A 17,369-nucleotide genomic window follows, 5' to 3' on the forward strand; every position below is an offset into this window, starting at 1 on the left:
GCCATACTATTTTATATTGTCACCAATACTATACAGAGGTTCCATTTTGTTAGAATGTATTTGAAAAAGTAAACTCCATGATATGTGTGGGGTTAATTTTTTGTATTCTATATTTTGCCTCTTATAACAACAAATCTGTGCATTTGATAATTTATGTTCAGAGAGATAAGATACTGAAATATCCCTGATTATTAAAAGAGTGTGAAATAATGTTCTTTACAATGTACTTATTAAGTTAGTAATTGATTTCTCAGAAAGCAAAATTAAAGGGCAAATGTGTGACTTCTCAAACTCACTAATTAAAACAAAAATTAATTAGGTAGCCCTTTTGGTCAAATATTTTAACACAAATTTAACGCTACTATTTTTCCTAGGTTACTTAGTACCATGTAATTGACAGTTTCATATCTACAAAATGAGAAAAAGCATATAAATTTAATAAATATGTATTTTTAAATGTATTAACCTATAAAATTTTTTCCTAGAAACTGTTTTGGGGGATAATTTTAAATCACCAGTATTTTGTCCAATAATATTAATTGTATTAATTATCTGTTGTTACCTTACAGTTCACCACAAATTTAGAAGATTAAAACAAAACACATTTATTATCAACAATTTCTGTGGGTCAGGAATCTGGGTGTGACTCAGCCAGGGCCTCTGTTAAGTCACACAAACCTGTAATTAAGGTTTTGGCTTTCCTACATTCTTATATAGAGGCTTGCGTGGGGAAGGATCTACTTCTAAACTCCTTCAGATTCTTGGCACAATTCCTTTCCTTGTGATTGGAGGACTCTGAAGGCTCTGGGTTCTTGCTGGGTGTTGACTGCAGGCTGCTCTCAGCTCGTAGAGAGCTGGCTGGAGTCCCATATTATATGACTACTTCAATATAGTTAAAAAGGAAAGTCTCTAGAGACCTTTATGATATAATGTAATCATGTAAGTGGAATCCCAACACCTTTGCCATATTATTTTGTATGGAATCTAGCCACAGGTTCTGTTCACACTCTAGAGGATGGAGATCATACAAGGGCATGGACATGAAGAGGTGAAGATTCTGGGGACCCATCTTAGAATGTGTCTGCCACATTGATCAACTGTGGAGGTTTCTGTTTTGTCCTAGGCTTAATTCAGTATGCTGACATAGATATGAATCTGCCTCTAAGTTTTAGATACAATTTGTTCTAGCTTTGTAAAGTGAATAAAAATTGATGAACTCTTTATAAAATATTACAAAGGCTAGCAGGCAACATAAAGCTTATTAAACAATTTTTCCTTATAATGCCAATGTATTAAACATTTTTAATATTAGGTATTATATGAATACAGTGATTTTGTTTAGTTGGTACATTTTAAGGATCCTAGAGATTACTTTTAAATTTATAACAGTCTCAAATTTGTTGAGAAAACTATTAGGTTTTGTTAATTACATTGTTAGATTCTATCACCCATATTTCTTCCTACTTTCCCCCTAGTTTTTCCTTATTTGTGTATCTCTTTACTACTTCATTGTATTTTTCAGCATCATGCTATGAGCTCTGTTAATTTACTCTTGTATGTAAGACTGATGGGTAGGTTTGTATCATACTATTATGGCCAGATAGTAGTAAAACCTTTCCAAAAATATATGTATTTATATTTCACTTTGCCACACCACCTCCAATTCTAAAAATTTGAAGGGAAAAAATTGTTTTTCTTTCTCAGTTTAGGTTTCCCTGATGACCTGTGTTTGTCAATAAGTAGTAAGAAAATGATAGATTTGAAGTGACCCACATGATTTTCTGAGGTTAGATGATTACAGCAACTCAGTTTATTTCTGCCTGGAAGATTTGTTATTTAATTCTTTTCTGATAAAACAAAAACAAATTTAGAATATTCTTCACTAGGCTTTGACATGAGAGTTTATTCACTTGGGTTTTGTAGTATTTGTGTAAATATTATTATACTTATAACTACTGATCAGTTGTTTAGACTCTTCTATAGAAAATTATTTCTTCTCCATTTAACACTTCATTGGGGGAAACAACATGTTTGTTTTACTTGTAAAATTACATATTTTATTTTTGAAATAAAAGTTCATTATTCCAGCGAAAATTATAAAAATATTTTTTTTGTTTCTACATGGGCAGAAATGATTTAAGTTTTAGTAAGGATCAGTAAATACTCTGGTCCTCTTTAGGAATGAATAATTTATATTGAAAATCTAGTACCTTGAGGGTAGATGAAATGGAAAGAAAATGTAGAGTTGTAAAGGTAATTTGTGGAGACGAGATGATTTCCAGGATAGAGAGATCTTCTTGAATCAAATTTATTTTATTTCTAGTGCCTTCAGACCCATAGCTTCATGAAAAATTAGTCATAAGATGGTATGAATAGGAAGTAATCACTAGGTAACAGAGGAAAGCAGTGTTTTTCTTTTTTGATGGATCATCTTTATTCTATGCATAACACTTTTTCTTTAGATAATCCTTAGTGTTGTTTTATTGTAAAAGTATAATTATCAGGATTCAGAATTATTGACTTTTGGACTATTTTGCTGAATGCTCAATATTAATGACAAATCTATCTCATGAAAAAAAATTATACACACACACACACACCTCTTTGACAGTTTTGTTGAGGTAAAATGGTAAGATAGTGGCATCAGTTATAGAAATAGGGAACCCTAGAGGGAGAGCATATTTGTAGGGGGACACTAATTCCTCTGTGTATTGGTTATTTTTGAGACATATGTAAGATAAACTAGTGGAAGAGTAGTATCTGAGTAAATCTGAGATTCATCAGTAAATTGATTGTATTTCCTGAGGAGTTATTATGTTTCAAGGATACAGAAAAAGAGCAATTAAAGAAAATATAGAAATAGAAAATGAGATAGTGATATCAAAGAAGCCAAAGAATCCTATAGGAGTTTGGTCACCTGTAATATGCTACAGAGATTAAAATAAGAAAAGGACTGATGGAGCCACCATTTGACCCAGCAATTCCTCTCCTTCGTCTATACCCAAAGGACTTAAAAACAGCATACTACAGGGACATAGCCACATCAAAGTTTATAGCAGCACAACTCATAATAGCTAAACTGTGGAACCAACTTGGATGTCCTTCAGTGGATGAATGGATAAAGAAAATGTGGCATATATACACAATGGAATATTACTCAGTAATAAAAGAGAATAAAATCATGGCACTTGCAGGTAAATAGATGGAGTTGGAGAAGATAATGATAAGTGAAGTTAGTCAATCCCCCAAAAACAAATGCCGAATGTTTTCTCTGATATAAGGAGCCTGACTCATAGTGGGGTAGGGAGGGGTAGCATGGGAGGAATAGACAAACTCTAGATAGGGCTGAGGGTGTGAGGGAAAGGGAGGGGGCATGGGGTTAGCAATGATGGTGGAATGTGATTGACATCATTATCCAAAGTACATGTATGAAGACATGAATTGGTGTGAACATACTTTATATACAAACAAATATGAAAAATTGTGCTCTATATGGGTAGTAAGAATTGTAATGCATTCCGCTGTCGTGTATTTAAAAATAAAATCAATTTTAAAAATTAAAAAAAATAAACATCATTAGTTGCTTTACTTGGTTTTCATAAGATGATATTCATTAAATTGTGTAAATTGTCTTAAAATATGTTGACTTAAAAAGTTCATATACTCAAATTTACTCCTTTTCATGTGTGGTTTGAGGATAGACAAATGTAATTATATAAATAACTTTGTGTAACTACCACCACAATCAAGATCAAGAGTCCTTCACCCCCTTGGCACACCACCCGATGCCCGTTAAGGTGCCTCTTTGTAGTATGCCCTAATCCCTGGCAACCATTAATCTATTCCATTCTTTATAGTTTTGCCTTTTTCAGAATACTATAGATAGAATCACCTTATATAGCCTTTTGTATCTCGCATCTTTCCCTTACAATGATATATTTGGCAGTTCACCCATGTTGTTGAGTGTATCATTAAATCATTCCTTTTTATTGCTTAGTAGTGAGTTGCCTTACTCAACTCCCAACCCCTGGAAACTAATGATATAAATTCTTTCCCTGTAGTTTGCCTTTTTCAGTGTCTTGTAGACAAGTCATCCAATATTTAGCACTTGGGTTTGGCTTCTTTGAGTTAGCAAAACGCTTTTAAGATCCATCTGTATATTCTCAGGTATCGGTAGTTTTCTTATTTTTATTGATGATTAATATCAGTTTACCAGATCAAAGACACATGGACTCTTTCCAATATATGACAGTTATGTATAAAACTGCTTTAATCATTCATACACAGATTTATTTGTTAACATGCATTTCCATTTTTCTCAGGTGAATGTTCTTCAGCTGTTTTCTGACCTCCATGATTATTCATTGAGGAATCTGCAGCCAATTTGATGTTCCCTTTATTTAAAACTTTTCTCTCATTTCAATATTTTTTCTCCCACTTTTCTTTTGGTTTAGAGTAGCTTAATTAAGATATATCTTTGGGGCTGAGACTGGCTCAGCAATAGAGTGCTCGCTTAGAATGTGCGAGGCCCTGGGTTCAATCCTCAGCACCACATAAAAATGAGTAAATAAAGGTATTGTGTCCAACTACAACTAAAAAATAAATATTTAAAAGATATGTCTTTGGGTGGTTTTTCTATAACTTTGTCCTATTTGGGGGTTCTTTGATCTTAAATCTATAAATTTAGTACATTTTCAGTTATTAATGCTTTTTTAAAAGAGCTTTATTGTGATGTAATTCATATATCATATAATTCATCCATTTAATATATAATCTGATATATTTATTATATTCACAGATGTTTGCAAACATCAAATTTTTTATCACATCCAAAAGGACCATTGTACTATTTTTTTATTACCTTCATCTCCTCATGTATCAGCCTTGAACAACGTCTGTTTGCTATCTCTATAGATTTCCCTATTCTCAACATTTCATGGGAATGGGAATTACTTTAAGTAATTACTTTCTTTAAGTAATTTTTTTCAGTATGATTCTATTTTTAATGGGATACTAATGACATGGATCTTAGACCATTTAATATTGTTCCATGTGTCCGAGGCTCTGTTAATTTATTTTTTATGCATATATGTATTCATGTGCTATCTTGATTAGTGATCAATTCAGTAATGAGCATATCCAATGCCTTAAACTTTTATCATTACCTTATGATGAGTTCTTTCAAATTCTAATTATTTTGGGACAGAGAATGAAAAAATTGTTATATTCACATATAACTTGAATATATTATATTCAAGTTATATGTGAACTTATTATCAGAACTTATTTCTGCTATCTAAAAATAACATTGTACCTGTAACAGATCTATCCCCACACCCTTTCCCACTATTTTCCTCAGTCTCTGGCAACCACTATTTTGCTTTGAATTTCTATGAGATTATCTTTTTAGATTTATATTCTCTATATAAATGAGATTGTGCAGTGTTCTTCAGCATCATCTGTGTTGTTGCAGTTGACAGAATTTTATGATTGTTATGGCTGAATAGTATTCTATTGTGTATAAATACTGCATTTTCTTTTTTTTAGAGAGAGAGAGAGAGAGAAGAGAATTTTATTTTTAATATTTATTTTTTAGTTCTCGGCGGACACAACATCTTTGTTGTTATGTGGTGCTGAGGATCGAACCCGGGCCGCACGCACTCCAGGCGAGCGCGCTACCAGTTGAGCCACATCCCCAGCCCAAATACTGCATTTTCTTTATCTATTCACCTGTTAATGAACATTTAGGTTGATTCCACATCCTGTGTATTATAAATAGTGTTGCAGTAAACAAGGGAGTACAGGTGCAGGTGGGTATTATTTGACATTCTAATTTTATTTCCTTTGAGTATATACCCAGTGTGGTATTTCTGGATTGCATAGTAGCTTGTTTGATCATTTTCACTGTATTCATATTGGATTGTTTCTGTTTATCTATCTTCAACTTTACTGTATCCACTTCTGTCTGCATTCTTTTATTGATTATATCCATTATTTTTTTTTGTTTTGTATATTATGATTTTGGGATCTGGAATTACTTACATTGATTCTTATTTACTTTCTATGTATCTGCTGAGAAGTATTTTTCATTACATTCAGATATGTTTTGTTTTATTAAAAAAATCTTATTTGATACAGCTGTTCTAAAATCCTTGACAGATATTTGACTATGAGAGGCATCTTGGAATTGATCCATTGGTGTTTGTTTCTTTCATCGAGAAAACTACCTTGTTTGGTTCATACTCCTAAGTTCTGTCTTCCCCTCTTTGGATAATTATTACAATGTTAATTTAGTTTTCAGAGCATTTGGGTATTATTGTGCATTTGCTACTGAGTGCACTTCCTAATTCACTTTTGGTCTAAAACTTGAGCAATGGTTTATAGTGCAGGTCAGTTTTCAAATCTTTTTTTTTTTTTTTTTTGTATTCTTTGGTTGTATTTGCTGCACAAGCATTTTGTTGTTGAACCTCAGATGTATTAATTCATACAAATAATTAGGAGATATCTTTCTGCCATTCTGTTTTTCCCATTATTTCTTCCAAATTATTTGTTTCTCAGAGGCCCTGATGCTGTTCTTCTGGCAAGCAATATGAGTTTGTCTCAAAGTCTTAGTCTTTCTGTCCTTGGAATGAAGTGAAGAAGATAGTGAAAAAACTAACAGGGATTACTTCCATGCCTTTCCTATTATAGAATCCTCTTTTTCTGTTTCCTCTGTCAGAGAGACAGGTTCTCTTTTTTAATGGAGTTTACCTTAGATTAGGAATGGGAGTTGAAAAGAAGACTGTCATGGGAAATTCTTAGCTTCTTCTTATGTTCAACACCTCAGAAGTGCATTTTTTTCCCCCTGGTTCTGTGTCTACAAAGTAGGATTTCTCTGGGAAATGTTGTTCATGTGCAGTAGAGATCCATGGCTTAGCCTGTCCTTGGGTCAATTTCAGGGGGATAAAGGTGAAAAATAAAGTCAGGGAACTCATCAGTTATTTTTCAAATTTTGATTTTTTTTCCAATTCTGTTGCTTAGTTTGTAGAGTCCTTAGGTCGTTTCCTTTTGTTTTATGCCTAGGGTTTTAGGTATAATCAGGGGAGAGATAAGTGTTGTGGGCTTATTCCATTTGACTCTCACCAGTAGCTCTGTTTAATTTACATCATTTTTTTCTACTTTTTATTGGACTCTTTGAAGTGGACAATGATAAAATTCCTTTTTTTCCCCAGACCATTTTGCTGTTTCAAACATCTTATGTCTGTGATTGGCAGATTTTTTTCATAAATGGCCAAATAATAATCCTAGGCCTTGCAGGCATAGGATCTCTGTCACAACTGTTCAGTTTTGCTGTTTAGAAACAATTGGGTGTGGCTGTGTTCCAGGAACATTTTATACAGAAACAGACAGCAGGCCAGATTTGGCCTATGGATCATAGTTTGTAGACCCTTTATCTAAGTTGTTTATATTTACTTTTCCCTTAATTAGTGATTGAAGAATATGTTTAATTATATACTGAGATGTGTATGTTGAAATAATTTCTTTTCATGGCCATTTATATCTATTTTCTGTAGTATATTCTTTCTTCTGTGTAGTAGTTTATGTGTTTAAATAGAATTCACCTGATGGAGTGGAATTTAAAACAGTTTAATTATGTAAAATTATTTCCATTCTAATTTTCTTGAACATATCCAAGGTAGATTTCTTCTGTGACACTTTTTTATGTCATAGACATTTTCTTTAGGACAATCTTAATGAAAATACATAATTAATGTACTTACTGTATGATCATATGTCCTAGCAAAGTTCTAAACAATATGAAATGAAACATAAAGCTCTGAAAAATCAAGGATTCTTAAGGTCAATCTGGGAACCATATTAGCAGTTTTTCTTTTCTAAGTACCGCCTATGTGTTCTTGGTCCTCCTGTTTTTCAGTAAGTGCGGGCCTTAGTAGATTGTGAATAGGGTTATATATCTCTTAGTTATTACTCTTGGTTTAATATTCCTGACTATCAATTTTTAAACGATGTTTTTCAGGTAAATGGTCTTAAAATGGTTGATGAGCCAATGGAAGAGGGAGAAGCAGATTCTTGCCTTGTAAGTAATCATGTTGATTTATTAAGCAATATTTTTAGCATATAAAGAAAGAGAATAATGGGAAAGGAAAAAAGGGTCCTATCAGTTAATGATAGTTATTCAGGTAAGTTTTTTTAATATATTTATTTTAGTTGTAGTTGGACACAAAACTTTTATTTTATTATTTTTATGTGGTGCTGAGGATCGAATCCAGCACCTCACACAGGCTGGGCAAGCGTTCTACCACTGAGCCACAACCCCAGCCCTCATGTAAGTTTTTAATAAGTAAATGCAATTATTAATAATCAACTGCAGTTAAAGTATAAGACAGATTTTTCCATCAGAAATTTTTGTGACTGAAATGTTTTTAATAAACAACTTTTTTGAAAAAAAGTTACATGTCATAAGGTCCCATTTTAAGTGTAATAGGTGAAAGATTTAATTGACAGTACATAAATAACTGTATTACTAAATATAGAATCATCTGAAATAAACTGAATAAGATTATCTTTAATATCAGGGTAGAAAAGAGCTGTTATTTGGAAATATTAAACTATAAGAATAGTCTGAAGTAATTTAAAATCCATTTTCTGAATGTCAGAGAGAATTAAATTTAAATTATTTCAGAAGTTACTATTTTAAAGACTAGCTAATTAGTTCTGACTAATGTAGGCATTTCTATTTATGCTGTAATTTTTATAGTTGTCATTTCTGTAGATATTTTCACATAGTTATAGATTTTTTAAGTTGGAATGAGCCTTGAAAATAGTATTTTGTAATATTTTCATTGCATAGATTAGTATATTGATATTTGGAAAGATTGTGATTTATACTACAGGATAAAATTAGTAAGTAATAGAATCAAGACGTATGATACAGTGTGCTTCCTCTTAGTTTAGGTATATGTTGTGTACACCCCAAGAACTAAGGGGAATACCACTGTTTTCTCATTTTAGTTGTGTATAAAATTAACTTCTATTTCTTTTTCCCTTGTAAAATGTGTCTTTAAGTTAATTTATCTCACATAGAAGCCAGCAGTTGGGTTTGTTCAACACTCTCCTTTGAAATATTGTATGTAACTATCTCTGTAAACTGTGATCATGAAACACTTTCAATTGACAAGCAGTATAATGTTGTCATTTTAGCTTTTGCATTTTACTTAATAACATTTTAATTTTTAGTATAATCAAATATTAACTCTTAGCAAAATCATCTAAATATTTATATACAGATCATATGGGCTATGAGGCATAGAAATATTTATGTTGCTACTTTATAAAAGGAGTTTAAAAAGCTACAAAAAGCACTAGAAAAGACTGATTTAGGGGCTGGAGTTGTGGCTCAGCAGTGGAGTGCTTGCCTAGCACACATGAGGCACTGGGTTTGATCCCCAGTACCACATAGAAAAACTAAATAAACAAAGGTATTTTGTCTGTCTGCAACTAAAAATATTAAAAAAGAAAAGAGTGCCTTATTATATTTTAGCATTAATAAATTAATGAAGAAACAACTAGCGCTACACCACAGGAGGACAAAAAGTGTGTGTGTGTGTGTGTGTGTGTTTGTGTATGTGTGCTCATGCATGCACTTTGTGTATGTATACATGTATATATCTTTATATGGGAAGTCAAAATAAATTCATAACCATTAATGTAGAATGACTCATATATTCACCTTTCTAATTTTCGCTTAAAATTAGGAAATACACATTTTATTGAAAAGACGGTAAAAATATATATTGTTAGATGCTAATATGATTTATTGCATGCCATCAATTTAAATAGCTAGAAGGTAGATTTCCAAGTTTTAGAGAATAGTATTAGAAACACTTTCAGGAATTTGATTAATTCATGGCTGGACTTAAAAAGAAATACTTTTGGTGTGATGGTTTTGTGTTACAGTTTTTATCAGTAAAACTATATGAGTGATAAACACTAACCATTTAAATTTATCCTTTTTTTTTTTCCATTTTGGTACAAGAAATAGAACCCATGCACACTTAACCACTGAGCCACATTCCAAGCTCTTTTTTTTCACATCTTCATACATGTATTTTGTATAATGATGAGGGTCTCCTTCTACCATCCAAGCTCTTTTTTATTTTTATTTTTTGAGACAGGGTCTTGCTAAGTTGCTGAGGCTGGCTTTGAACCTGGTGATCCTCCTATCTCAGTCCCTAGCCACCGGGATTATAGGTGTGCATCACCAGACTCAGAATAAATTTATGCCTTTAAAAATTGTTTTCATTTATAAGATTTTTTGGTTGTCGTTGCTTATTCCAATGTGATGCTCATAACTGTTTGTTTGTGTTGGCTTTTTTTTGTTCTTGTTGTAAAATAGTATAGGATTGTAAAAACTGCTCTGTGTTACACGTTGTTTAAACAGTGATCTTTAGATTTGAACATTAGGAACTGGTAATGTAGCTTGGTGGTAGAGAAGGGGCATTGCATGCATGAGGTCCTGGATTCAATCCCCAGCATTGAAAAATAAATAGATACACTAGTTGAATTTTATGTTTTACCTGTGTGACTTGATGCTGCTTTCTGATTGACTGATTTAGACAACTAATCTACTCCATTTCAACTTGTGTTACTGTAGACTTTCATAGTCATTTGGTCAATTTTTTTCAGTTAAAACAAGTAAAATTAAATCAGACGTTTCCTGGGCTCCATATATATATTTAGCATATGATCAGCAAAGCTGAAATATATGCCAATTATAATTTTCATATATCTCTATCATGAGCCATTTTCTATTTTTCAAAACAACCTTCACATTGGGAAAGAAGTAACAGGTCACAGATAAAAGATATCTGATATAAAATTTTACCACCTAGTCTCCTAATAATATCAAGTTTAGAAAAAGTATGTTACCATTCATCTCTTTTAATATAAGATGGCTGATATGAGTTAATTTCTTATATGTTTTCACAATAAGTATATCTGTCTCTTACATTTGATAATTTATGATCCATTTATATTTACATTTAAAGCTTTATGGATCTGGGCACATGCCTGTAATCCCAGTGTCTTGGGAGGCTGAGACAAGAGGATCACAAATTCAAGCCAGTCTCAGCAACTTAGTAAGGCACTAAGCAAGTTAGCAAGACCCTGTCTCAAAATAAGTTCTAAAAGAGTTGGGAATGTGGCTCAGTGGATAAGCACCACTGGGTTCAATCCCTGGTACCAAATTTTTTTTTTGCCTTGAAATAATAGACATATTTTTTGATTCTATCAATATCTTAGGATTTCCAAGGAAGATTAAATTAATGGTTATTTGGTTTTTTTTTTTTTACTCCATTAGTGCAAGGTCAGCAAGATATTTAGTCTCTTAATTTATTTATAGTTTACTACCCAGAAATACAAATGTTTCCTTTAACTGAAAATGTATAGTAAAATAACTAATTTCCTAATATTTTAAGGCCTATATTTTAATTTAAAAAATTTATTATCATTATTAATAATAATAATTATTATTATTATTTGGCAGTGCTATTGAATCCAGGGGTTCTTTGCAACTGAGCTAGATCCCTAGCCCTTTTTATTATTTATTTTGAGTCTTGCTGTATTTTCAAGGCTGGCCTTGAACTTGGAATCCTCCTGAGTAATTGGGATTACAGGCATATGCCATTCTTGATATATGCCCCTTATAAGGATTACAAAAAATACAGCAGTATGAAAATTCTTCAAAAAACTAGGAACCACCATATGACCCAGTTATCCCACTCCTTGCTATATATCCAAAAAACTTAAAATGAGGATACTACAGTGATGTTCCACATCAGTGTTTATAGCAGCACAATTCACAACAGCCAAGCTATGAAACAAACTAAAGTACTCTTCAACAGATGAATAGACAAGGAAAATGTCACACACACACACACACACACACACACACACACACACACACACAATGGAGTATTCTCAGTCATAAAAAAGAATGGCCTTACGGCATTTGCCAGTAAATGGATGGATCTAGAGGCTGTCGTGCTAAGGGAAATACTCCAGTCTCCCAAAGTCAAAGGTTGAATATTTTATGTGATATGCAGAAGTTAATCCAAAATAATGGAGGGGAATAAAAAAGAAATGGGAAAAAAGGGAGAGGAAATTTCATCAAAATAGAGGGAAGATCATTAGAGTAGATGAAAGGATTGAGGAAGACAAAGAAGGGGTGGAAAAACAGAACAGTGGAATGAGTCTGACCAAACTTTTGTATGTGTATACATAGATGTGGAATGGTGGGTCCTGGCATTGAGTATATCCACAAGACACTGATTAAATAAACAACAAAAAAGTAAACTGTAAAGGGTTTTAAGAAAGATTAGTGCAATAGAGGGAGATGAGCTGGGAGTGGGAATTGGGGGGGGGTACTGATGAATGAAATGGAGCCAGTGGTGTTCCATGCTTTTGTGATTATGTCAGGGTGTATCCTGGTCTTATATATATCTGAAAGAAATACATTTTAAAAATTTTAAAATGATCTTCTACAAGTTGGTTTTACTTAAACTTGTGTGGGGTATTAAGAAGGTAGTATTTCAAGTATGGGCTTGAACCTTTTCCTATATTATAGATTTTTCTTCTTGTATTTGCCTTTCCATTCTGATGGGCACTGTAGCCTTGCCATTCTTCAATATTTTTTCTGTTACAATGCTTGTATTTGTTTTCTATTCATTTCTCTTTCTTTAAAATTTAGAACCCTGTACTACAAAATGCAAAATTCACTGATGAGTATTTATTTTGTTTAACTAAAAATGATTAGCAGTGACTATAAGGTAGAGTTAATGCTGCCCAAAGAAGTACACAAAGATAAATATTATAAATAAGTTCAGTAGCTTCAGTTTTTAAATAGCTGTTCAAAGTTCTCAGTTGATCCTCATATAACAGATTTGAAATAAATAGAGCAGATATTATTTCCATTTTATTGATTAAGAAACTAAAGAACTTATAAGAAAAATAAACCTTCCCAAGTAGAAATTAGTTTGCCACCCTTCTTTGCTTTCCATTCTTTAATACAAAATTTTGCAAAGCTACATTTTATACAATTACTTTCCAATATGTGTATTATTTTTATATATTTAGTTCAACCTAGTGGCATTGGACATTTACATAGTAATTACCTTAAGTCTTCTTTCAAAGTATGTTGTTATTTGGCTTGGTTTTCACTGGCCCTTAAATTTTTTTCTGCATGAGAAGGATACATCAAGCTGCTTTTCTGAGTCTCCACATATGCTTTAACAAATCCATAACTAAATGCTTCTTAGAATCTCAGTATGATTTTTAAATTTTTTTTTTACCAAAGGTCACAGTCTACACATAAATAAAGCAAATTTTTCTACAGATAAATATTTTATTATTATATAAAACATAACATTTAAACTTTAAAAATTTCTCTGTTTCTTTCTCCCCCCACTTCCTCTTCTCTCTTTTGACTTGTTTTTTAGAGGTTAATTCCATAATTCTGTGAAAATGTTGTGATTCAGGTATAGTACATTATTAATAGGTTGTCATCAGCTCTTTCTCTTTCTCTTTAACAAGTGATTTGTTTTCCCTAAAGAAATCAGTTTTCAAATGAACAGAGCAGTAGTGTATTTGGCAGTTAATTTTTTACTTTATCATTATGTTTTTTCAGTGTTACAGCATTGTTCTCCACCTGAATTAAAAAAAAATGATCAAAAATTATAGAGGTCTGATCATTCTCTTTCTCTTGTGGTGGAAATGGCATTTTTTTCCTAAACAATTACTTCAAGCTTATAAGAACTAACCTAGCTTACAGTCATTCCTGACTTAGATTTATCATTTAATGCGAATAGAGTAGTAGTCTCTTGTTTGGTAGTTTCTGAATCTTCATTTCCTAGTAGCAGCTTTATTTTCATAGATCCACTAAGATTAGATACCATTTATGAGTTTGCTAGGGTTACCCTTACAAAGTACTATAGATTGAATGGCTTAATCAATGAAAATGTATTTTGTCACAATTCTGGAGTCTATTAAGTCTGAGATCAAGATGCTGGCAGGTTGGATTATCTGAGGCCTCTCTTTAACTTGTCCTTTCACTGTGTGCCTTTATATGGTCTTTCTTCAGTGTGTATGTGTCTTAATTTCCTCTTCTTAGAAGGATATCAGTCTTATTAGTTTAAGCACCACCATTTATGACATCATATTGCCTGAATTGCCTCTTTAAAGGCCCCTAAATATGGTCATAGTCTAAGGTACTAGGTGTTAGGACTTTAACATGTCAATTTTCAGGGGACCTGATTCAGCCCATAACATGCTTGTGGGTTTTTGTTTCTTTAAGAATATGGTTCTGACAGACTCCTCTAAGTATTTTACCTCTGTATCCCCAGTGTGTAGCAGTGTCTGATAAAGAATATTGCTTAATGAATGTTGTCAATTATTTTAGTATATGTATAATTTAAAGGAGTATATACATGGGGATATAAGATGATATACCACAAATTTATTATACAAGGATAAAGAACTTTCTTGAGCATTATTTACCCTTAGGAAAAAACAGAAGACTCAGAAGTAAACTACTACCTTATATAAAGCTAGATTGTTGCTACTCTTAAGCTTTTGGAATAGTGCAGAACCTGAATAAAGGTAGAGAGGTAGAGAGCGAAGGGGGAGTTTCAGAGACAATAAAACAAAATTATAATAGTAAACAATGAACTTGGGCATGCTGCAAGATGTTCAGCAATAGTTAGGAATGTGGCTGGAAACTGAGGAAATAAGAAAAAACAATGTTGGAAATGGTGACACAGGAGTGCATCAGTTACTTTGACAGTAAAAAAAAAAGAGTGGAATACAAATGATAAAAACAGCTCTGTAATAAGTAGCTATAAACACTTACATATACATATGTGCATGCATATATGTATATGTATTTTGTGTCTTTCTTCAGTATAAAGTTACATATATATGCAAATATAGATATATATATATAAATATATATATATATATAACTTTAGCTACCCATATTGGAAGCACCTAGATTCTAGCCAAGTATCAAAATAATCTGGTGAGATTTAAAAGTACACATGCCTTACCTACCCTAATTTTCCTGAACCATAATCTTTCAAACTGTGATCCAAACAAGTGTATTGAATGCATTTTTCTTCTGTAGGTGATCCTTATGTGTACATAGGTCATTATATACTACTATCTACTTAAAGACAAACAAACTATAATATAAAGTACTATCTACTTAAAGGCAAACCTGCCATAATTTAGTGATATAATGTGTAGTTTTCAGCTGCCTATGGACAATTGTATTTATTAAAAAGGCAAATGGTAAGTATTAAATTAATATCAGCTTTTAAAAATACAGGTTATGGGTTATTATGCCTTTCATTTGTGTTGAATACAGTACAGTGTAATAAATGTACTAATTATGAATAATGGCCAAAGTTTGTTAACATTATCCACATTCTAAGGGGAAAATGCTCATTTTATTAAATTTATAAATATTGCTTAACAGAAGGTTAATGATATTCAAAATTCACAGAGTTCCATTACCCAGGATGAAATTCCTGTTTTCCTGTTTCCTTTGTATAGTAAAAATAAATTCTGGATATATATTTTTTTTCTGCTTTTTAGAAAGTATTTAGCTTAATGATCTCCAGTTTTATCCATTTAAGCCATACTGGGAAAGAGAGCACTATATATTTTTTTTTTCTCATATGTGGAAGTTAGAGGGGAAAAAAAGGGGAAAAAGATTTCATGAAAATAGAAGGCGACCATTAGGATAGAGGAAGGGGTCAGGGGCCTAGAAGAGGGAAGGACAAGGGGAAATATTAGGGATTGAAATTGATCAAATTATGTTATATGCACATATGAATATACTACAATGAAACCCACTGTTCTGTACAATATCTACCAATAATTTTTTAACTATTTAAAATAATTTTGATTTTTCTTATTGGTTAATTTTACATTTTAAAATAATTTGTTTTATTGTATGCATTTAAGCATACAAAATATTTCAATATGTATAGTGAAATGCTTAATATAGTGAAACAAATTACTCTGTTACCGAACAGAATTACCTTTTTTCATATGTTTGGTAAGAGCTGTTTTTCTTCCCTCTGTTCTTATAAAAATGTTTAGCTTTCTTCTCCCATAAGATCAAACAAGTATTGTACTAAGTGTTAGGAGTACAGAGATGAATGTGGTAATAGCTGCATTGAAGAAACTAACAGTCCAGTGGGAAAGAAAGACAAGATATTAGAACACATTATAACATTATTATAGGATAGCTGCCTGCTAGGAAGACTGTTTTTTCTTATCTACTAGCATTTTCCTGTTTGGAGCTTTTAGGGTACTTCTGTTGAAAATCAAAAGACATATTGCAGTTTTAAAGGATGGGCATGTGTGGATTTTAATAAAGGGAGGAAGGGATGCTGAATAAACATTTTTATTTGGAAGACTTGTTTAGGTTTGTTGAACCTAATTAGCATATAGTTGTTTCCACACTTAGAGCACTTCTTAAAAAACCTGATGTTATCATGATCCATGCTTATTATAATGATCTTAAACATGCAAAGTACTTGAAGCGCCTTCTTAATCATGAAAACAGTATATTGTGTTCAATATGGAAGCCAGGCCTAGACACCCATCTAACAAGATCCCTTTGTCATCTGAAAATACTGAAGTAGAGTACAGTTTGTGATGTGGTTAAAGGTGCTTAGTTTATGCATGGCAGAGCTAGGAGCAAAAGAAAGTCTGTTGTCTCTTCTAATGTTCTTCCCACAGGAGGAAACTTCCAGAAACTTTCATACTTTGAAGACCACTAATATAGGCATAATATGTAGTGAAATCATCCATAATATTAATAAAACATGTAATCTATTGTTGTTTTTGGTGTGTATATATTGTAAAGATCCATACAAATACACCTTAATTTAATACATTCCCAAAATGTCAGCTGCAGAGCATGTACTTTTACATTAAAAAAAAATTCTCCACTGTAAAAAAAAGGACCTGTTCAAATGGTAAAGCAGACTCAGTAGATTTATGTATCTTTTGGTGAACACTAGAAATTGAACCCATGGCTTCATGCTTAGGCAAATGCTCTACGATTGAGCCACATTCTCAGCCCTTATTTTTAGAAAAAATTTATAAATCACTGAATACTTAAAACTGTCTGGTTAAATGTTACTTTGATGTATAAGAAACACCCATTGACATACTTTGTGAGTCAATTAGTATTTTTTTTCTGACTCATTTATTAATGGTTCCTAATACCTAAAACTAAAATTTCTCTGTTTATGCACTTCTCTTAATAGAGTGAGTGTTTGATTACCTATGTAACATGA

At 32.1% G+C, this 17,369-nt stretch overlaps 1 protein-coding gene across 6 annotated transcripts in view; it reads left to right on the top strand.

The window, feature by feature from the left end:
* The window catches only part of Rps6ka6 (ribosomal protein S6 kinase A6), a 95,736-nt gene that overhangs the window by 24,464 nt on the left and 53,903 nt on the right, over positions 1–17,369 (top strand). For all 6 annotated transcript variants that reach the window (XM_026410542.1, XM_026410537.2, XM_026410540.2 and 3 more), the window contains one exon: positions 8,018–8,077. In XM_026410542.1, the coding sequence (XP_026266327.1) occupies positions 8,033–8,077 (45 nt within the window). In that variant the 5' untranslated portion in view covers positions 8,018–8,032. The remainder of the gene's footprint in view (positions 1–8,017; positions 8,078–17,369) is intronic.

Source organism: Urocitellus parryii, chromosome X (genome assembly GCF_045843805.1).
Source record: "Urocitellus parryii isolate mUroPar1 chromosome X, mUroPar1.hap1, whole genome shotgun sequence".
In the NCBI taxonomy this organism is placed as follows: Eukaryota; Metazoa; Chordata; class Mammalia; order Rodentia; family Sciuridae; genus Urocitellus; species Urocitellus parryii.